The sequence below is a fragment of the Myodes glareolus genome, chromosome 20 (genome assembly GCF_982192425.1).
Source record: "Myodes glareolus chromosome 20, mMyoGla1.1, whole genome shotgun sequence".
Taxonomy (NCBI): Eukaryota; Metazoa; Chordata; class Mammalia; order Rodentia; family Cricetidae; genus Myodes; species Myodes glareolus.
The window spans coordinates 38648794-38673673 of NC_142045.1; the positions used below are offsets into that span (position 1 = coordinate 38648794).

The 24880-nt window shown below is 32.8% G+C and overlaps 1 protein-coding gene across 2 annotated transcripts in view; it reads right to left on the reverse strand.

Moving 5' to 3' along the window:
- Window positions 1–24880, reverse strand: part of Pcdh10 (protocadherin 10) — a 59747-nt gene that overhangs the window by 12995 nt on the left and 21872 nt on the right. Inside the window, exon 5 of one of the 2 annotated variants that reach the window (XM_048424698.3) lies at window positions 1499–6690. The exons of the other annotated variant lie outside the window; for it this stretch is intronic. Within the exon in view, the coding sequence (XP_048280655.1) occupies window positions 6671–6690 (20 nt within the window). The 3' untranslated portion in view covers window positions 1499–6670. Of the gene's footprint in view, window positions 1–1498; window positions 6691–24880 lie in introns of those variants that run through there. 2 annotated transcript variants of the gene reach the window in all.

A 24880-nucleotide genomic window follows, 5' to 3' on the forward strand; every position in this document is an offset into this window, starting at 1 on the left:
CTGTGTCTCTTTTTGTCCTGTCTTCCATGGTAAGAGAAAAGTTACTTACAATAAGGGAAGGGAAAGGAAAAAATTGGGATTTACATTCAAATAAGGTGGCTGCCATGTTAATGTAGCATCTTTGTCTCCAGAGATGCTAGTTAAAGAATTTTCCAATAATCAGCAAAGGAAAATAAAGGGGTAAAATACCACATAGTTATGATCATTCACATGATGGTTTCACTTAAATTTCTACATGACTTAAAAAATCCTTTTAAAATGAAAATTCTCCTTTGGAAGCATCAATTTGATTACTGATGAATATGGGCTGCACTTTTTTAACTGAAAATGTAAAGGAATTGACTAAATTCAAAAGAATAAGAGAATTCTAGAAATGTTTTAAACATCAAAGGACAAAAACAAGAAATCAGCCTCTTATCAGGCTAAGGACTGCCCACCTACAGAGGCCTGCAATTAGGACTATTAAACAATCTAATTTCGTTGAGCATATATCAAAGACTGTGTTTAGCAATTTTAGAAGTGAATAAAATATATGCAAAGATGATAATCATATGCAAAAAATTCCAATGAATGTGAAGTGTTCCCAATAAAAATCCAGAAAGGCCATAAGCGTCACAGAAGTAGGCCTGATACACTCAGATGTCTACATGTTTTGTAGGAAAAAAATCTTTACTTGAGAGTTGTTGAGAGAGCTGAAGAACTGGCCCTCAAGTGGACAGTTGGTCTGCGTTCTGCTGGTAAGTGAACAGGCAGAGCTAGTGAGCAGATACCCAAAGAATTCTAGACTCACCTTGAGGTTTTACAATTATCCTTACTCAACTACAACTTCATTAACTTCATTAAGCTGAGATGCTTTCCATTTGTTAATTGCATTCTACAGTGTTTTAAATCAAACATAGTGATAAGATGTTTAAAATAATAATAATAAAGCATGGTAACAATAACAAGCTACCTACAGGTTAGCATTGTACTATGCATTTCCAATAAAAGAGCCTACTTAATCATGAGAAAAAAATCCTATCATTAATAATACTTATACAGAATGTACAAAGTGTGGAGATACTCTGTGAAGCAACTTTTCAAAGTATCTTCTGTCACTTCCTACTGCATGAAACAGTTTAAATTTGAAATGAGATCATATGGTTCAATGTGTGGCAAACATTTGGGGAAATGATTCATAGCAAGAATGGTATTTCACACTGTGTCTTGTTTCACACACACATCTGAAAAGTTCCAAAATGAACTATTGACTGCAACATGAACAATGAGTTGTAATACTGTTCTAGTTATATTTTCTTGCCGTAATTAATTTTCTTTATATATTTTGATGTTACTATTTATACTAAATTAATGTCAGGATATACTGTTTATTTTGATCAGAAAATTTTCATCATTTCATCATTCTACATTTTCTTGTAATTTGCTTGGCTCTTAAGCAAATTAGAATTTTCCTAAGAGAAAATGTATTAATAGAAAATTAAGCAAGGTCAGTAAATAATTCATTTTACATCTATAATATATTTTGACTTAAACAGAAAATTAATAATATGGTCTTCACAAAGGATGAATGTAGAGGTGAGAAGGTACATAGGCAAACCATAATTATTACTTATAATCTTTCATGGAGAATCATCATTCCAATTAAGTCTTTCTATGGTACAGAACTTGAAAGCAAAAATAACCAAAATAAAAAACAAATACACCGAACCCTATACTTGCTGGCTGATAAAATAAATCTGTGATATTTATTGCAGGTTTACCTAAAAAAATCAATTTTATAAATCATTCTTGAGTGTAGGATGTACTTTTTCTTTAACCTTTAGCCTTTTAGGAGCTAAGCTTTTATAGTAAATTTATATTATCTAATGTTTTTTTACATGATCTAATGTTATATAAAATGCACTTCTACTGTGAGTCACACTTTTGTGTCTGAAAATGATATAGATATGATGTTTTTCTTGTGTTTCCATGAACTTTATGATGTGATGATTACTCTTATTTTAAATACAGTCTTTGTGTCTTTGTTTTATTGATTGAAGACACCCATATTTATGTACAATTTATATGTTAATCTTTGTGAACACAATAATATTTCAAAAGTTTTAAGTTAACATAATCCAGTACTAATTAGAAAAAAAATGTAGACTTAAAGAACTTTTGGGTTAATACTGAGATTCACGTTGAATTGAATGCCTACTCTCAGTGTGTAAATACGACAAAATTCTTCCAAATCTAGCATATGCTGTTTCAAGGGAGACACGATTGTGAGCAGATGTCCCTTAGACCTTTGATAGTAAGTCTAAAATTACTAAGTCAGCATTAGTCCTTTTCACATAGGGTTGCAGTTTTCTGCTGATGGTTTTATTCAAAGCTCCCAATGACGTCAGTGGAAGATCCATGCATGGAAAGATGGCGTGATATGTATCCTAGTTTTATTTATTTTGGATGTATACAGCAGTATAAAATAATATATTACATTTACACGCATTTTACTTATGTATGGTTATAGCATTCACAGTAACAACACTGCAGTTAAGACGGAAACTCATCTGTTATAATACCCTGTTTTCACTCACAGATAATTGTCTTGGATTCGTTCGCTGAGCTGAAGCTCCCTGCCATTCAGCTCAAGGACGTGCGGATGTTTAGGAAGTGCGAGTTCTGTACTCCATAAATTTTTAAGTTGCATGTGAAAATGTAATGTTTTCTGCATTCAGAATGCAGCATTTTCACACTCCTCAAAAACATCTGGAAAGAAAAACTTCAAACTAAGCATCTGACGAGCGTTCAAGAAATAATTTTTTTCTAATTTTACAAATACTTAAAAAACAGTGATTAGAAATACATGCATGCACACTAAAAGTATTAGAATCAAAGTCATATTATTGCCTGCTATACTCTGGCGGCACACAGCTACCAGCATTCTGACAGAATGCTAAAATCTAAAACTTAAGCCAAGTGTTAGCAGAAAAATTTTTCTACTGAACAGTTCCACAGATTACTGTATAAGGGTTTTGTCTGACTTCTCAGAGGGCTATTTCTTGAAGTACTAACAATATACAAAATAACTTTACTACTTCAGGATGTAAAAAATATTGAATTTAGCAATTTCCTGGTTTTCCTTGTTTAAAAGGGGAACATAAAAAGGACGCGAATGCAAAACCTTTACCACTACAAAATTAGACAGGAAAAAAGAGTAAGGACACAGAAAGATGCAGTATGAAAAAATATATGATTCCAGCAATTCATCGAGTATACCAATATTAAAGTATTGTGAGTTCTATGGATATTTATGCCACACATAGATATTTGAGGGGAAAACTAAACACAATGACAAAAACAATGTCAGTATCTTTCAATACTATAAATACCATATTTATATTTGCAGTTATTCATCACATTCAGTTTGATGAACTGAACGCCATACACAACTTCACAAGATTCTACAATAATATCAATGCCTACTTGTGACAGCTTGTGTCAAAAACTGTAGGGGATATGTTTCTTCCCCCATGGAAAAGTAAATGGACTTCAATATTTCAAATCATCTGAGGACAAGTTATACCAAAACTAAGAAACAAAAGAGAATGGGTAATGAAAATATTTATAGCTCCTATGTAATTTCTAACACACAATATTTGATAAAGGCATTGCATTTCATGTTTTCCTAAAATTAAATATATATTACCTAAAAAGGGTGACACATGTATTCAACTAACATTGCTATACCTTTGAATTAATTATGATGCAATATTTATATATCTGAATTGAGGTGATTTTACAATATTATGCTCACAGATTAAAATTGTAATCTTACATGTGGATGAAATGTTCCTAAAAATTGTCATTTGACATACCATAAAAACTGTACGACACTCTTTCCACAGGAAAATTATTGTATTACTGCTCTATAACTAAGGAGACTAAAGAGTAAGGTCCATTTTGTAATTGGAAGTGTCTTATGGATGGAAAACTGTCTAATAATATTGTTTCCCTTGAACATGTGCACAATAATGGCAGAGTCAATGTTAAAATGATCAACTAAATGGAAAAGCTAAGCTAACTTTCCTTGGTGGGTTTGGAGCTACTTCTAGGATTTCATTACTTTCTTGTTTCACTGTTCTTTTTAAATACTCTGTCATTGAAACATAATATTTTAGACAACTTTCTGATATTATGTCTCCATTGTAGCTTCTGATTTTTTCTGCATGTAATGATAGATAAATGATACTAGCATTTAACATTGCATGCTGAAATAATTTGGTTCTTCAAATTATATATGTTTTGGAAGAAGGATGGCATAATTTAAAGAGTACAATACACGTTGCTCTAGTGAGTTGTTCTAATATATAAAAATAACTAACAATGACTATACGTCAGAAAAGGATGTTTAAGAAATATTGAATATGATATAAAAGAGTTTAAAAACATTTTAATTCAAAGGAATTAGTACAACCATTATATGTGAAATGAGCATAAAATGATGTATGTGGATCTTAACTCATGATTGCAAATTGAAGCAAAAATGGTTTTAATTAATGCTAAGTGATTCATCAAGAAAGTGATTTTCTTGATTTAAAAGCAATTAGAAAAACTAACCTTTCCCCCAGTTAAATTATGTATAACATTTTCTTACTGAAATAGTCTATCATGTAGCATGCCTTGCTTTTGAGTAAAGACTGCTACTGCACCCAGTGAGTGTGTCTGCTTTTGTATCACACATGAACAACTGGTTTCCTTTTTAAATGGTCCCCAGAGACAGGAATATGTTTACATTATGTTGCTATGAGCTAATTGGCACGATTACAAATTATTGTGTGTTTTGACATCATCAAAAGAATGATATTGGATATCACTCCAAACAAATATCTGAAGGGCCGATGACTGTATGAATGTATTTTCATGATAAATCCTAATTAAAAGTTAATTTTAAATCATGTAAAATTAGATGTAACTCATTTGTTAAGTGATTTTAGTCTATTCCTTATCATTGTGCAATTCAAACTACCAGTGAGTATAGAACCATATGGAAACAAAACTTAGCATTTTAAAATGTGCCTATCATTTGGGCTTAGAAAATATCTTGATATCCTTCTAGCGTATTTTAGAGGGTACTTAAATACCTTCCATGGTTTACTTAGATGAGTCTCTCACACTCTGATTCGTATCCCTCCCCTGTTTCAATAAACAACAGACAACAGCAGAAAAAATATGTGAGCTAAAGAAAAATACATCTTTCTGAATTTAATAATTAACCTTGTTGACATGAAAGTAAAAGACAAAAATTAATCTTTCAAGGCTGACAAACGAAGAATATTGTTATTAATAAAACACTTACTACATTTAAGCTTTAAATTTTCACACATAATATTGAAACAGCAAGGTGTCGTGTTTCTGTCTCCAAATTTATTTAACTTTTTTAAATTTAGAGAGTTTTTTATATTTTATTGTTAATACGTACCAGCTCTGATATTTATATTTATATACCTCTATATATTCATATATAGAGTTATAGATTTTTATTCATGTTTACTTAAGAGTCACAAAACTATGTAAAACTATGTAAAATAAAATTCTATGTGAATTATATGATGAGAACGTCTTAAAATAGTAATCTTCAGTTACATATTTTACACCACAAAATGTACAGACACCCAGATTTTTCCTAACAACAAATACAAGAGAATTTATAGTTTGTTTATAAAAGCCTTAAATTATGCTAAATCCAAAGCCATGGAAATAGAATCGGAATCATGTAGACTGCGTGATGTTTAGAAACTACATCTTCTGTGCTCCGCCTGACAGTGTTAACAGCTACATCTTTGGCATTGAAAAGTCACAATGAGTTCTTGACAAAATTTTGCAACTGAAAACTTCACTTTCTTTTAAGGAAAGAAAATGCAAGGTTGAGTACGGTATGAAAATTAGGACAAACTATTGATTTTTTTTTTTCCTCACAGCTAATCTTAGGGACCCTGAATTACCTTTTGTTTTATTTTATGGTGAGGGCTATATGAACTCATTTAAAAACCAACTAATTTGTACCACATCTTAGGAAAATTATATAATATAATATATATTTTATATTTATTTAGAAGCTTTGAAATAGTACAGTAAACACTTTGCAACACGGTGTATAAACTACAGAATGTCTTTGATATTTTGTGGGTCTTTAGAATACAACATTTTTAATACCCCACAGATGAAAAGAACATAGTCACATCTCTCTTGTAAAGTTGGGATAGTTTGGGGAACACGTGGTCACACAAAAATAATATAAAACAGTCAAGTTTAAAACAGTGATATTGCATTTGTAATGCACAAATCTCTTTATCTTGATGACTGGCTTCTCATGGTGAATATAAACATCTAAAGGGCTCAGTGACATTTGGAGAGAGAAGGATAGATAGTGCTGTAAACAGGCACACACTGATCGGAGAGGCAACGCCGGTTGCCTATGGAGTTTCTATAGTCTGCACATTTCAACTCATTTCTCAGGCCTGCTGAGAGCAATTAGGTCCTACACGTGGCCACGATGACTCCGCTGGAAATCTAACACTCAGCTACACACAACTAACGGGATGGCCAAGATAATGAAGTTGAAAAGTTGATGCTTTTGTTGGTCGACTCTGTGCAAATCATACTGCTTCAGGTAAAGCTGCAGAATTGACTAGCATATCCTTTTCCGTGCTGTGAAAAAGAAAGAAAAATACTCTAAGAAAAGGTGGTTGATGTTTGGAGTTCAGAACTGCAAAATACCGCATATGAAATCATTCAAGAGGAAGCTCGGGGTAACCCCGTGCTGGACCCAGGATGTGCCAAACAGCTGCCGCAGCATTCAGTTGCTTGGCATGGTGAAATTTACAGTTTTGACATTTTAGAAATCCACTGTGGATGGACGCTACATATTTAACAGAGAAATCACAAATTGTACAAAGATTTAATTTTGGTTATCTGTGGAACAATTCCTGCTTCACTGTTTGTGTATATATAATCAGAGTTTAGAAAAATAAAACAAATGTATAAACATTATATTGCTAGAACTAATCTTTTTTAAAAAAATCTATGAATAATTTTATGAATAAATTTACTTCGATAAACTTTAAAATTATGCACATTTTAATCCAAAAGTGTAGGAAAATATTTGGGGTGGTCAAAACTTCAAAGATGACTCATAAGCTATAGCTTTATTTTGTCTTATTTTTAACATTACATAAAAGCTCTATGGATATAAATTATCTAAAATCCTTCTGTAGTATATGATTTTGAATCTACTTTGTCCTTAATAAAAATCAGTTCCTCTCATAAGAATGCTAATAGAAAAGGGAGGTAACATATATTTTCTCATATTTCAAGTCCTGAAAAATATGGGTTAAAAAGAACAGTACCAAGAATTAGTTGTAAAGATTTATGGTCATGTATTTTACTTAGTAGTAGTGTTAAAAGATTATTTCTTCTCCATTATAAGTAGCTGTCAGATACTGACCTTGAAAGAAAACGAACAGAAATTTTACCCCTTAATTCAGCATTTAATCTGGAAAAGGATAGTTAAAAGATGTACTGAATGCTAAAAACATTCAACTGAAATAAAATTAAGCACGTGTGTGTGTGTGTGTGTGTGTATCATTAAAAACTAAGGATTATGTTTAATAATGAAGTGAAATTAATTTAGTCTGTTGAAACTTTTTTCCTTTTAAACATAGTTTTCTATGTCTATCACTTTAGTTCTTCTCTGATATTTCTACTACTTTTAAGTAGATGCTCTATTTTCCAGTTCCGTTGCCCTGATTCATATGCATAGCCTTCCACAAAAACTTAGTTTCTGATCAGTAAAGCAGTTTGCACCTTGTCAACAGTCGACACACATGCCAGCTGGAACTGTAAATACCAGACGCTCCTGTGGACAGAAATTAGATCTAAAGTGAAGAGAAGTACACGCTGCACAGTGACAAATCTGTAAATGGCCAAAAACTTTTCCTTTGTAATATGAGGATACAGTGATTTCCTGTATCTCACGATGTAATGAAGGACATGTAACATTGAGCCACAACCTGGTTATTATTACATGTGTAGTCATGTCATAAAGAGTGTTCCCTAAGCAAATAGATATAAACGGCTCTTTACATCTGATAAATTTAAATCCCATTTTGTTGTCTTCTTGATGTAAAATTCCTATTTTGTGATACATGGAAATGTAATATTTTATATTATGGTTTCTTTATAATAATCAGAACTGAAGATCGTTTAGCAACTTAGACATGAACAACTTAGAAATTTAATCCACACAATGAATTTGAGCAAACCACTAGAGTGATAAGAAATCACTGTTTCCCACCTGGACATATAATCCAGAACTCTGACAAAAACTGTTACTTTCCCACCTATACCAGAAAAATATTCTGACTTCAGTACTGTTATTAAATTTCTCAAAATACGATAAAATGATTCCCACTGCAGTTCTTTCTCTCTCTCTCTCTCTCTCTCTCTCTCTCTCTCTCTCTCTCTCTCTCCCTGCCTCCCTCCCTCCATCCCCCACTTGCAAGAATTTTTTTTTCTTGGAATGTAAAGACAAAAGGAGCTCAATAACTCTGTGGTGCTGTTAATCTCAATATTAAAAAAATTCATTTGCAGAAGAAATGCTTCTTACATTAGAGCAGAAGTGAAAGCATTCTGCTCTCACTTTGGTATAATATCTATCTCTTTGATTAGTATGATGTCATTTATTATTAAGATTAAATATCATTGGTAAGGAAGTTAGTGAAATAGATAATCTGTTCAAAATACAAGATAAATACATTGTGCATATGGTTCACAGTTATAGATAGGATTAGCAAACACGATTTTTTAAAGTGTAAATAATAAAGTAAATTCTACAGATACGTTTGGATGGCTTCTTTGAGTTGTTAACACATTCTTTATATTTGAAATCAACTTTGTGCTTCAGCTGTTCTCTGTGTATTTCCTTTTTATTATTTTTATCTTCTCTTACACAGTCATTGATTGAAATATCCAAATCTTCAAAGAACGATCAGATTGGGGAAGGTCAAGAAGAAATTCTGTTGACTGTTTTTGGAGATATAGCCACACTCAGTTCATTTATATACATTTAGGAGATGAGCTTAACCTTGAAAGGTCATCATTTAAGGGCAATTGCATTGATTAAGTGCTAATAAAATGGTATTTTAAGAAAATTAGTGGCACTCCATATCCAGTGCTAGTGACAATGGCCATACCGGTGGTGGGGTGTTACAACTATCTTTATGGGTATAATTTCAGGGTAGTAAAAAAATCATCACACACATTAATGTTCTTAGCTTTCTGATGTCTTCTGTAGGTACACAAAATGATCAAAACTTCCTTGGGGAATTTCTGCTCTAGCTTTAATTTCTCAAAGGCATTTAAAAAATTATCCATCAATATGTGCATTGAATCAGTTGCCTGACATTGGATAAACATGTTCTTTGCACTGTGATCAAAATTATTAAGGAACTGTTGGTGCTTCTTTTATTTTCGTTAACTGCATTTTTATTTTTCTTAGTGACTCATAGAAATGGTACATTTTCCACACTTTTCTTGACATCTAAAGTAGAGATGAAAAAGCATTCCAAAGAATATATATTCAAGTATCTACTGTTACAATTTAGCAAGTGGTTTTTAATGAGGTGTGCAACATTCTGTATTTTTCTTTATGTTCTATAGCCCTATTTCCTTTTGTAATTTGCAAACCCTAATTTTAAATTATGGAGAAAATTAAAGAATTTAGATTAATTAAGATTTAATTTATTATACCGATTAAGAAATGATTTAAGAAGAATGACTGTCACATGCATGCTATTATGTAATCGTAAAACTACCATGACCAACAGCGTACTTATGCTGTATAGTTTCCCAACAGAAACTAAGAATGGTTTATATGAAAGTGAAAATTTATGTTAAATGCTCGCATTTCAACACTTGCATACCTAAAAACACAAATGAATATTATGCCTTATCACAATACAAACCAAAATACCTTAAAAAAACAAATTATACTACTATAGTTGTGAAGCAGTCTAATCTTTCTGTAGCTAAAAAAGAAAGAGAAAAAGCAACCTTCAAATATCTCCAATGAGTGAGACCCCATTGCCATGAAAATTTTCTAGAAGCTGAGATCAGTCGCCTACTCAGAGCTCATTGAAATGTTTAATGAGCCTCACAGTCAGGACACTTTTCACACATAAAGGGAATCTAGCCTGTGAGAGTCTGAGCCCATTACCCCCTGTGGGAGTCTCAAACACCTGCCCTCTGTTCTCTCTGTAAAAGCATATCATAAACTTAAAGACAGTTTAAAGGTAAGTTTCCATTAGAGATTTGCCCAGCTGAATAATCAGATCCTTTAACTTTCTTGTCTTATTTTTGAACTGCTTATGAGAAATCTCTTTTATAATTTTTCTAAAGACTTCTTTTTCCTGTGTTTAACCCTATGTCGGAAAATGAGGATCAGTAGTGTTCAGATACTAATGGAGGGTAACTACCTAATTTCTCTTGTGAATTCCCATTTACACACATTCGTATTTTACACTTTACATATTTGTATTGCGATTACCACATAGAAGAATACAAATCGATACGTTGCATGTGTGTGTATCTGTATGTGACAACTAAATGGGTTTAAGCTCTATTTTTTTTAAAAAAAACAGGCTTTTCATAATATAATGTATTATTTTTGTAACCATTGGTAACATTTCTAGGGAGAATGAAGTTGAGTTTACATTTCATTTGTAATGTCAGCTTGATCCCCTTTCAAGGTATGCTTTATCCTTTTATCAAGTCCTATGACCTTTATTGTAGCCTGACAGCAATAAATGACCATGCAGTATATGGAAAACAGGTGTTCTTTGAAGGCAGCATTAATATCACATATATATAAAGTCTCCATATTTTGCATAGAAAAGTCTTTGAAATGAACCCCTGAAGAATTCCTCTAGAATGTGAATGTAAGAAATATATAGAGAATTCAAGGGTTTAGCTTAAGTTGACTATTTTACGTGCATAAAAATTTAAACATCATTTGCAGTAAATATTTGTTAAATTAACATACAAATCCATGTGTACTTTAAAAGATAAGCAAACTGTAAACTATAGTTCCATAAAGCAGAAGTATACAGTAAGGAAGGTGTATAAGAGATCATTTCAAAGAGAAGAAAACCCATGCTAGCCTCTTCCAAACTAGGTAGAGTTTCTTCCAAACTCTACCTAGAACCAGCCTTCACTGCCAAGGTGCTCCCAGGTCTGCCATGATAAATACCATATATAATTTAAAGAGGGGATTAAATGGAGTCTGGGCCTCATTTACTCACCTAACAGGATATGGAGAAATTTCTCTTATGATCAATAAGATAGCTTCCAATTCAAGTAAAATTATGCCTACAAAAACTCCTGAATTTATTACAGGCAAATTTCACAATTCAATGTGCTTAGTGTTCATTTTAAAACTAAATTTTATTGCTCTGAGAAGAATACAACACCTATAAGAACAGAGGTGTCTCATTACCCATCAGTGTAATATCATCACCAACCATCATACTCACACAGTTATGCATGACGAACTGAGTGCTCTGGATTAACACAGGTCTCCTAATACCAGAGAGCCCCTGTCGGTGGAAGACCCATGGGCAGACAATAGCAAGTATACAATTGTTTCACACTTGCCATCTATGCGACTTACTGCAGCTGTGCTGTCTACCTCTAATATTAACATATTCATTACATTGGGAGGAAGTGTGCTATGACGGAAATTAGAGATGGTGCATTAATGTCTTTCGACAAAGCCTTGAATTTTATTTGCACTATGCTTTCTAACAACACACAACAGTTATATTAGTATCCCGCTTAGAAATACTCTGAAAACATGTCTTATAAAATAAAATGTTAAAGTAAGATAGAATATTTATAAAAAATACTAAGGCAGATGTGTATGCATAAAAATTATGCAGTAGAAACAAGATTTTGCAAGAGAGACATCAGAGTATGGCCCTTCTTGGTGTCTGGTGGACACTATTCTAGGCTCTGTGAGAAAACAAAGCCAAAAGAAAATTTCCATTAGTCTCTTTAAATGGAATTTAGAGGCTGATTTAATTTTAGTATTCTACTATTATTTCAGTATATATTTCACAAAATGGAACGTATGTTTTTTAAGGTACACCACCATTATACACTAAAATAAAGAATTTTTCATAGGTATTATTATACATTATTTACACTCAAAATAAAGATAACTCTCTGAAACTTCTGGAGACAACTTACCTAGTACATGTTTCCTCAAAATGTATGAATTCATTAAGCCAGGCAAATACTGCTAATTTAATACAGCTGGGATTTTTAAAGGAATGTCCTCATATTTCTTTAAAAAATAAGTGGTTTTAAAATGAGTCTGATAGGCATTGATACTCCAAGTGGTTTCTTCAAAAGATCAGCAGAAAATAAGCTACTTCTTTGTAAGGGTGCAATTAGCATGCCTATCCATAGCAGGAAAAATGAAAGATTTCGTGGTTGGAATGGTTATCTTAGTGGCTACAAGGGTAGTACACCTGCAGAGAGCTTTGTGTACTAAGCTTCATTTTTACATGGAATTCATGATAATTCTTTAAGAGTCATAAGATTTCATGTTTGTTTCAAAACCAAGATTAATTCAGCCTCACATGATACAAAAATAAAGCAGTGTTTAAAAAATGGATAACTTCATTTACCTCTAGGTCTAATTCATTACCTATGAATTGCTTTCCGAAGTAAAGTAAGGATCAACAACAACTGAAGTACCACCTTGGAAAATTATGCCATGAAAATAATTAGATTAATAAATTCAAAATTCATTACATTACTACTGAGCATATTTTCGAAAAACACAACACCATAATCTGTGTGCTATTGATGGTTACTTAATGTACTTGCTGATTTTGGTCCCATTAATATAATTTGATTGAGACCATAGTAAAGACTTAGTAAACTAATAACATTTGGACAGGCTCAGAGCATATTTGAGATTATAGAAATTCTGGAAGCTGAACACAAGAGAATACATTAGAAACATCACTAAATAGAGCAAGTTAAACACTAGTGCTTAATATTCCTAAACAGGGTTGCCAGATAACGCACAGGGTACCCAGTAAGAGCTCAGTCTCCAATTAGACAATGAATAATTTGATAATACACATATACATATATATATATATATATATATATATATATATATATATATTCACACACACACACACACACACACACACACACACACACACACACACACATATCCTGCACAGTATTTAGGTGTCACATATTTATCTGGCTTGTTCAAGTCTAGCAATCTATATTTCAAGGCATTTGCTTAATTATGGCCTAGATATCATTAGTAACAATAAAAGCCAGAAGCTAACTTTGTAAAGCTAGTTTATTTGAGAAACTATCTACATGACTAGAGAAATCAATTTTGAGGTAGCATGTAAAAAACAGCAAAGAAATGAATTCAATTATCCAGAATTGAAGTTCATATTCAATAACTGGTAATTATAACAAATGAATATATATATATAATTTTGTCACAGAAATTATTTTGTGTAATATTAAGATAATATATTATTTATTATGTTTAATCTTTCCCCTGGATTTTTGAGTGATTTGTGGTTTTGTGACATAGTTAATAAATGTTCTCTCCTTTGCATAAGAAACATCATTTTACTCACTTTTTCTAAAATCTATGTCAAAATACAAACTTTCAGTTTTAGTTATATCCTATATTCATCAAGATATAGTCTTATGTTCCTTTGATTCAATATTTCAAATAATAAAATACTTGAAAACTAGTATACTTGGAATCAAACAGCTTTAAAAGTTTTAAGATGTTAATTGCTGGAATAATTCCTATCGTGATTATTAAAAGTTAAAGGTAATTTTAGTTATAATCTAAGTAGATATCATGTTCAGACCTTAAGTCATAATTTTAGTTCTATAACTTTAAAGTATATATTCAGTTCAAGTTTATTTTAATATGTACAAATACTTTATTTACAGAAAATTAAAAAGTTGTACTATGTACTTAGTTTAAGTAAAAGCCAAAATATCAAATATAAGTTCAAAATTAAAATAATTAATTATTCTTACTTCCATAAATAGATTCTGGTTAAATGCATTGATACAGTATATTTGCATATAAAATACCTTTATTTTTAACAAAATTGGCAGGAGTAGAACTCAACAATATTCTTGTAAATTGGGGTTTTTTAATTATTAGAAAATATAAACAACCAACCAAGAATATCCATTCATTGCTTTTTGTCGTAAAACTCAAAAAAAAAGAAGAAGGAGAAGGAAAAGAAAGAAGAAGAAGAAGAAGAAGGAGAAGGAGAAGAAGGAGAAGGAGAAGAAAAGATGATGATGATGATAACCAGGCTGTGATGATAAGATTCCTCACATAAGGTGGAAGAGATGGAACAGTAAGCAAAATGTTTGAGACATTAGCAAGAAAATCCAAATTTGGTTCCTAACATTCTTATGAAAAAGTAGAACACAGTGGCACACACAGAGACAGGCAGACCTGAAACTTATTGGCCATCCAGTCCAGTCAACACATGAAATTGAGGTCCACTGAGACTTTCTCTCAATAAAACAAACCAACAAATGCAATTTATAGCAAGAGAGGAAGAAACCTGATCTCGACATCACTATACCCACATGTGCACACCACTGCAGCACATGCAACACAGACACACACACACATGTGCACATGCACAACTCTAGACTTTGAAAGATGATTTTATTAGAATTTAAGATCCCCAAGTGAAAGTAATTTGCCTCAACCAATTGCTCCGTAGTGATCTCCTACCTCTGTCTTTAACCCTCAGTTCCCAGTGCCTCCATATTGCTCTCATTTGAGTTTGGTTCATACTTCTTAATAGTAATGTGGGCATGAAATATGTTGGTGACAATCAAAAAATAAGGATATTGAAAAATTAACATTTAAATGAGGGGAAGCATCAGGTGTAAGGAGGCAAAGTACTGTCCCAGAAAAAAAAAAAAAAAAAAGAAATCTATGAGCAAGTACAAGTAGGGCCAGAAAAAATATATGAAATTTTGGATACTTGGAAGACTCTGAAATACAAGAAAAAATTTCAGAAGCAGAAATTTTGCAGTATTTTGTTGTTTTTACCTTTTTGCTTTTTTAGTACTGGGATGTCACTAAAATTATTTAGCGATGTCAGAGAAGTTGTCTAAACTATTTCTTCAAAGAGGGAAACTTTCTCCTTCGAGGATACTTCACTGTTGAATCACAGATCGATTCTACAACCCTTGTGGCTGTCTGCTTGGTTAAAATAAAACTCTAGACATGGACACACAGAATCTTTTCAAAAACATCTACAGACTAATGGGCAAACAGATCTTACAGATTGTTTAAAGACAATATTCTTGTGCATCGGAACCTGCAAGGCATTTTGGGGAAAAGGTATATGTCTGTCTGAAAAGGTTACTTAAAATGTAAGTTGTGCCTTGCTTCGTGGGAAGGAAACAGCCCTAACCCTACATAGTGGGAGAATATATATATATATATATATATATATATATATATATATATATATATATGCAGGCACTCATTGTGCATAGTATAATACAATGGTCAAGTATTCAAGACCTTGAGGGTAGCTGTGTATCAAGAGGCTGAGGATCATTAACAGGCACAAAGCAGAAGCCATCATGCCTTATCTATAAAAAGACTAAAAGCTGTTGACGTATGAATACAATTGTCATTATAGCATACCATCTCCTGAAAGTGTTTAGTGAAGACATTAGAATAAAACATTAGAAAATAATAGAATTAGAGGAAAAATTAGAATACTGTTCCTTGATTCCAGTGTGTAGGCAGAAATGCCTAGGCCTGAAGAAAACAGAAAGGGGTCCACCACTGTCTCAGATCCCAGCAGTGGACTAGGATTGTAGTTAACATATTTGGAAATAGCTTCCCTTGCATTACTCTGATTTTCAAAATGCAATAAAATATCCTACAGGGAAAAGGTCTGTGCAGCTGTCTTGAGGCAAGTTCACCTCTAAGGACAATTGTGGAAGAAGTTGGGGTTGGATGTGGGTGAGGTGAGATTTCCAAAGACGAATTCTGCCCTGTTGTCTATGTATCACCTACCTGAGATTATGTCAGCTGCAAAGAAAAGTTAGGAATCCACAGAAGACGGCTGGATATGTTTTACCTAAAATTTTTAACTAAGAAAAAAGAATAAGGCAGATGATAATCACAGACTAATATCAAATTTACTTTATAACTGAGATCAAATCATCTTTTCTCGTAGACTATTGCTTCTGGGCTTATTCTTTTACAGGGAGACACGAGTCAGTCTTGTTATGCAAAGTCTGACTCTGTAATTCACAGGATTATTGGCATTGTAAAGACTATGTTCACTAAAGCATTTCATCCAAATAGGCCAGGAGAATGTCAGTAACCTCTGATCAAGTATCTCTTATGTGAAAATAACCACATATCATAGTCTACTAGTATTTCCATACATTCTATGCTCTCATATTGACACAGAGAGGGCAACAAAAAAGCAACAACAAAAAAGCCCTTGGACATAATTTGACCCTTTCAGTAACATGCTTTCCCTATGTGCCCCTAAGAAGTTATCTTGTTCCTTTCCTCCTTCTTTCCTTTTCCCTCCTTCTCTCCCTCCTTGGCAGCACTCGGGTGGAAATTCGTGCTTTATGCCTGCTAGTCAATCATTGTACCATTGCCCTTCCACCTGTTTTCAGTTTTCTAATCAAAATTGACGTCCTGAGTAAATTATATATAATTGTTGTTTACCATGAAACCGTCGTCTGAGTTACGCATTTTCAGGACCAGAGAAACGATGGGGGAGGTACTCCTTCCTGCATTTGCTACACTGAGCCAGTCTCTCCTTCGTTTTCTACGTAAAGTTTCATTAGCACTTCCTTCATCTCCATTTCCCTCTGGAACCATTGCTGTTCAGTTCTTAAAAGTCACAACACACGGCCAGATCAGTCAGAATCCCAGCAGTAAAATAAAGCATACTGCCTGTATCAAAGCCCTCAGAACTGTACTCTTTCATATGCCTAGGATTCAAATGTGAATTGATTAAAAACGTTTGGACTAAAGAAGATTGGTCCCCAAGAAAAAAGCAAGGCTCTCCTTCACCTTCTAGAAAGCAACTGAAAACCTACTACAAGAATTGATTCCTATTTAATAATTTTTAATGTAGGGACAGTAAGAATATCTATGTATGATAATATGTTTAGATGAATTTGCATTAAATGAAATGCATAAAAATATACTAGGATCATAACAGACTCTTAGTTGCTGCTCCCTCTTTCTACTGGTATTATTTGGAACAGCTTTAATTTAACCAAAATATAGCCTTCTGTAATTTAGCCAAAACAAATTTATACTGTGCATCTAAATTTAGGTTATAGATTCGTCATACTAAAACTTTCACTTTAACATATATTATTTCTTTCAAGCATTTGCTCTTCAGTTTCATCTTATGCTCACACAATTTCCACCAGCATCCCTCTGCTCCATCAGAAACTTTAAATGGATGGTACACCGTTACTGGACTGCAGAAGACTTCCTTATTTGCACTGTAATATAGGAATCATTCTGGAAGATCACCAATTATGTCTTATTCTGATAAAGTAACCACATTTTCTTGTGTTGATACGATGAGAACGTTAAAATAACAGAAAAATGGGGCAAAATCCATGAACTTCTTTCATGAAGAGGAAAATGCTTAAATGCATTCAGTGCATTGACAGAACACACAAGCTAAATACGTGCAAAAAAGGCGAACATATCTTAACAATTTTCACTTTTTATATCATTGAAAACAGAATTAGTAAATTCAGGAAGTAGATAATTACAAAAAATAAAATTTGTGTTTGAACAGGAGATGTAAGATGATGTAAGAATATTATGATTCTGAAGGAGAAATTGGGCACGGGCATGAGCTTTAGTATTTGGTCTTTTGTTTATTTTATGTTCAGGAAAAATAATGATATCCATGTAGAGATAAAGAGAGATTGATAGGTAAATGACAGACAGATAGATAGAAAGATAGATGATAGATAGATAGATACATAGATACATAGATAGATAAAAGTTTATTTCTCTGGGGTGTTAGAATTATTTGTAAAATAAATTAACATATATCTGTAAAACTGAGGTTAGAATGTAGAAGACAAAACCAACAGAGAATCATAAAGTAGTGAGAATGTTCACACAAAGTCAAATGAAAATCCATTACATAGTAAAATCTACCCAGTGCCTTGGGGGTATTTCAAATAGGCTTTTACTAACATTTGATAATTCTGTTTGATTTAGAAAGACTATGGAGCAAAATTCAGATACCACGCTGATTGAGAGAATCAGGTGTAATCAATAATTTAGGGAAGGAATAGGTATGAGAATACCCTTTGGCTTTTATGCATTCAGTCCCAGACCTAAGTAGTCACACACATATTTCTCCTACAGCTCACAAAAATGTGTGAGTTTTCATTCTGAGAACAGTGTGTGTTCTCTGAAATTTCAGAGCACCGGTGTCTCTCATTTGGAAGTTCTGATACTGCTAGGCGTAACAATATCCTGTCAATAGCCATAACTTACAGTAATGGTCAAACACAACTGTCCAAATATAACACAGATAAAACATATTAGACATGGATTTGTTTAATTTTTTGTCCAGAAAGAATATAAATCCTTTATTTTCTACAATCAGTAAACCTAACATGCTACATTCTATATGAAAGCAAAATTCTCATTTTCAAAATGAGGATTCTGCGCCACTGTTTGTTTTACATAATCAAGTGTCTTCCCTCAGTATAAATACACAAGCTGAGTAAAATAGAAAGACGATGAAATTTCAAAAGTTGTAGTTCTGGGTCATAACTAACATCATCATAAAATGAATGAAGATTAATCTCTGCTGCATGTTAGACATTTGGTTCCGTAATAGCTTAATGGATAAGGGGGTAAAATGGGAATACTGTACTTTTAACACATGTGCTCTGTGAAAGAATACATTAACTGCAGATGCAAAATAGTGATTTATTGTAGAGAGAACACATGGTCTCTGATCTTTCTCTTGGAGTGAAAGAGGGCATAATTAGTTCTATTTAAGCTCTGAGTTTCAATTTTGTCCATACTCAGACTGATGTCATTGCTTCCATTTTAACTGAATATATGATATATGGTTTCCTCAACACTTTATGAGTGCTTCCTTTAGACCGGGCACTGTGCTTTAAATATGCTAAATAATTTAATTTCCACAATGAGCTCCTAAGGCATGTTTTATAGATAGGAAAGGGTTACAGAAAGACTAAAGAAGTTTTGTAGATAACTTAGTTACTGGCTGGGCCAGCCTTAATTTGACTCCCTGTATCGCAGATCTTCCACTTGCCATGCCACCTCTGACACAAGGAAATGCATTAAGAACACCCTTGAGAAACCACCCTAGGCTGTGAGAACAAATATCATAAAAATGAATTCTGCAAGGAGACTATGAAAAGTCACACATTCTAATACAGTGTCCCAAGTTATAACATAAGCAAAAGGGATAAAATTGACGAAAACTATGCCATTCGGCAAGTGCCAAGGCTGTACAGTATTTCTCAGGCTTTGTAAGTTTTCAGATTGACTGCTTGAAGCACTGTTGGCTATAAGGTTTATTTCTAATAGGAAGGATGGGTGTTTGCATGAGGCATGTGGAGAACAGATGTGAGGACCACACCATGCTTCTTCTTCACTGTCTAGAATGACTGAACAAGGGGCAGATGGTCTCTCTGACCACACTGACATATTGGGTAGGAAGAGCTGAAAAAGGAGTGAGTTCAGCTACGCTGGATGGTGAGTTATTAAACACACCTGTGTCCACTTCTAATTTCATCCAGACTTTTGATACCATTTTTATCTTTCATCTGGGGAGTCATCCAGAATATTATAGTTTATTTACGGAGCATATTAGTTGTATTTTAAATAAAGTTATTGATCTTTCTATTTGCTCATATATCTGTGGTAGGTTTTGAGATGTAATTCTTCTGTATGCCAGATAAGGCTAGAAGACATTGATGTGGTTCTATACCAAGAAAAATAAAGTACAAAACCTCTAAGATATTTCAGTATTCAAACTACATTTAAAAAGTAAAACACGCCATGATGTTCTCGACAATAATTTGCAAGAACACCTTGAAGCACTAGCCAGTGCTCTTGCTCTATCTCTGTCTCCCTCTGTCCTCCATTTTATTGTGTTTTTATAATTTTACACTATCAAGAGGTTCTCTAATCATATATAATTATAATAAATAGTAGTATTATTGATAGTCCTTTAAAAGTAGAAAGTGAATGAAATATCTTCACATTAGCTTACATAAAATTTAAAGTTAAGGTTAAAGGAATGTGTTTTTTAATCTATCTGGGTTTTCATTTAAAGAAATTATAATATTCCATATTGTATACTTTCAGTAATAATTATCAAAATAAAATTTTGATATTACTGGAATAAAAACTGAAATCCTCAAAGATCACATTTATAACCTCTTACACAATTTTAATTGTGAGAGAAAAAATTAAATTATTCAAAGTCAGGCTATTTTCTACAAATAATTCAGCAAGGTAATCCTGAATTTAGAAAATCCTTAGTAAATTCATTAATACCATTCTATTAGAGGCAAAGATCACTCACTTCCTTAGCTTAATTTAAGTCACAAAGAATTGGAGTTCATTTCAACCAAACAACAAAACATTTCATTTTATCTGCTATTGAGCTACCCTTTTGCTGATATGGAATTACGAATACGTATTGTAATTATGTACTGCCACACAATCAAAATGCTCATGTTCAATTCTAAAATTATTTACTGTATCCTGAATTTCACAAGCTTTAGCCCACAGTTTGCATTGAAGAGCACTGACCCCTTGTAAAAAACCTTTGACCTCAGTGGCTTCATTATATCATTATTTTCTATTCTTTCCTACAAAGGACGCACTCACTCTCTATTGTTAAACCCAGTCTTCATGTTCACTAATATTAACTCTTATTTGATGATTTTTGTCTTTCATTGCATACTTCTAAGACCCATGGTTGACTCAAGTTTCTGCATTCCAAGGTTAAAGCAACCATTTAATCTAGTCTCTGAAACACAAATCTCAGATATAATGACTGTATGTGGCATTAATCATCTGCTCACTTTCCACTTAGTAAGAAAAGCATGATTACGAGGAGACTTGAGACAAGCACATGTGTAACGCGATTGTGACAATTAACAAAAATGCTCTCTTTCTGTTTAATTGCGGACTGTTTTACAGATCATTAAGGCCGATCTACTTTTCTTAAAATCCAGTGGAGGATAACATAGCATCAAACATAGAAAAGTCTTCATATTAATAAAAATAAGTTAATTCAATAATGAGATACCCCAATATAGTATATGTTAAATTTCTACTCACTTGCTAGCAACTTATATACTATGACACTTTAAGTGGTCTGGGGCATTTTTTAATATATGTAATACACTTATTTAATGCATATAGGATAGTTGATGCATGTATGCTTGTTTGAATTCTAGGCAACTCCTAAAAGGTTTTCTTTAGATTATAGTGATTTTGCTTTTTTCTTGATGTCTTATTTTCTATCATAAATATGCCTATGAGGCAAAAGACAGAGATCTCAAGAAATTCATTTTTTTCCCTTCTTTAAAATTCTAAAGAAAGAAGTCTAAGAAGTCAACTACAGTGACACAGAAAAACAAGGGAAATGAAATGCAGTTTACGCAAAGCTTCTCCTCTGGAAAGCTGAAACTTTTTCTTCATTGCTGGACTCAGCTAGAGAGTAACAGTTTGTGAGAAAAAGCAATATCAAGGGCCTAGCAAGTGAGATTCTGTCAGATCACAGATGGCATCTGCATATGTCTGTGGTTTGTAGGCTTAGCGTGTGAGCTGTTTCTCCCTCCCTCGGGAGCAAACACCAGTGTTCTGGCCAGGGCATTTTCCGCCAGTTCTACTTTAATGTTTCAAGAGGCTAAATGCTTTCTTTTCTTCTCTGTCCTCTTGAAGATAGAGGAACTGATTACTGTCTTCTATCTGTAGATTTAGGATGTCCTTGTTCCTCTTTTCTTCTCAATCTGCTCCTCACCAATTTTTTTTTAAAAAAATACTGTTTAGATGTGTTGATTTTCATCATGTTCATCTCCTAATTGTAAATTTCCAATAAGCATTATTACAAATTGTGATAATTCTCTACTGGGGTTTCAAAGAGATATCAAGTTCTAGCCTCTCGATTTTACATTTCTTTTATTATAATCTGGCATTTAAGTTGACATGTTCAACTGCGTGTTTCCATAAAATCTACTAAATCAACAGCATCTTATATTTAGTCAATCAAAAAGACACAAAGATAAGAGCGAAGCATTTCTGACAGACTAAACACGAAGATAGCTACAATATGCTATATATTTTAAAAAATCTGCTCCCTAAATTGTTCTTTTCTATATATGTTAGTAGATAATACAGCTTGCTGATGAATTTTCCAATACTGTCAGAACAATAACTTGCTAAAATAATTTTAGTAGAATTTTACATCATTTCATTCATTCCAATAATAGAAGCTCTACATTACAAATAAAATAATCATTAGTACGGATGGAAATAGTTCTAAACAAGGCGAGACAGTGACTTGGAGGACCTTGGAATGCTTCCAGTGTTTTGGAACCTGGATGTAATGCAGAGAGATGTTTGGGACACTGATTACATAGAAGGAGAGTCCTCATCTTGAGAAAACTTAAGTTAGGTATTTATATGAATTTTCAGGGTTTTTATATACAGAGCACGTCACTAAAATCTTAAAATGTTTCCTATCTTTAAAACCAAATTACTTGTAAGTATAAATAGTGTTTATGTGACTAATGGAAATTTGACCAACAACTACACAATCAATAGTAATGAAGAAATATTTTCAAGGTTAAAGTATATAAAACATCTATAAATATATATTTATAGAATTAAGCGGTACCTGATATTCAGTTCAAATATATTTCTTAATCTTGTTTTTAAATTAAAAGAAAACTATCTCTTTTGAAACTCGTGGTTAAATATGAATTAAATAATATGACTTGTAGATTTATTTTTAAATGTTTGAATGAAAATAAAGTTATATTGGATTTTGGGTGAAACAAATTCAGTCAAAACTTGAGGCAACAATATTCAGTATACAATTTCTCTATCATTTCATATGACTGAACACATATTAATTTAACAACAGGAGTCAATTACTATTATATAATCAATTTCATAACCATTGGTCTTCCAAGAAAGACTGAAGTAAACAAATAGGTAAATACTAATGTTCATTTTAAACATAAAAATCTGATGCATAATTTATATAAACTTACATGTGATAAATTTCAAAATTCCACCAATATAGTGGTTAAAATCACCTTACCATTTTCAATACAAATTTTCTAAGCTTCAGACGTATAGCAGCTGACGGATTTATCATACTAACTCTCAGATTTATGGACTGTCTCCCACAACCCTTCCTGTGAAACACTTTTAAGTTACAGAGTCAACCAAGTCGTTTCCACCAAGACGCCTCTGCCATGTTTACTCAGTTTGCCAATGTCACAGTTCACTCATGAACTTGTGATATGCTGCACTTCAAAAAGCAAACTACTGCATCCTTAATTAGAGATGAGAGAGGAATCAGGGTGCTATGACCATATCTTCCTACACCAAAATTTAAAATGGAAAATGTGTCTGTAATTGATTTCAGTCATTATACATTACTTATTTACACAGATTTTTTTTTGCACATAACCAACCTTATAACCTATTTAAATATCATGACAAAAAATGTTTAAAAGTTGATTTTTTTACAAGTGAGGATTTATTTGGTTTCTGAGTTAGAGGCGAACTTGAGCTATAATTCTAGACCCTGTGTAAAAAGAAGCAAAGAAAACATCTTCATAGAGTCTGTTTTAGCAGCTGTCCTGATGATGCAGGCCCATGATTCCAACATGAGATTGCAGAGTTGGGATGACCATAAGCTAGACACCTGCCTCAGATATATAGTAATATCTTGTCTCATCAATATAGTTTTGTACAATACAGCAGTATCTAATTTTCATTGCAAACATAGCCATTGACATATACATGAAACTTAAAATTGTTACTGATAAACTGAAGGCAACTTTTCAGTGTGTAAAAGTTTGTGACAATGAAGTACTCAACATAAGACTTGGGACGGTATAATAGATGATTGAGGGAAATATCAATATTTTAAGGAGAAAATGCTATGTTAACTACATTTTTTCTGCAGTGGAAGCTAACATCTTTGTTGCAACCCATAGCACTGGAAAGAGAACTTCTATTTGCCTACAGTGCCGTAGTTAATTTGCTGTTATTCTTGAACTTTATGCACTGTTGCTTTAAAAAGAAAAAGGCCAATCTAAAACATCAAATGGATAAACTAAAATTGATTGCATCACCTTGTTTACTAGCAAGTAACTTGTCCTGCCAGTGGCAGAAGATGAGAGGGGAGCTGATCAAATGTATTCCATTGTCAAGCATAACCACAGCTCTACCTGTGAGAACTTTGGGAAACAATTAAAAACTAAATTCAATAAAGTACAATACTTCCGTTGTGGGTATGTTGGTGTACAGTACTTCCAGGTGAGTGTATAAATATGAATGTACCCATGCAACCTAATGATGAAGATAGAACATAGGAATGTATTTATAATTATTTGTTGAACTCAATTACTTCAAGCTATAATTGATCATTTTGACTGGCACTCTACTGTAGAGACACCGAAACTTACTCACAATTACAGTCTACAAAAT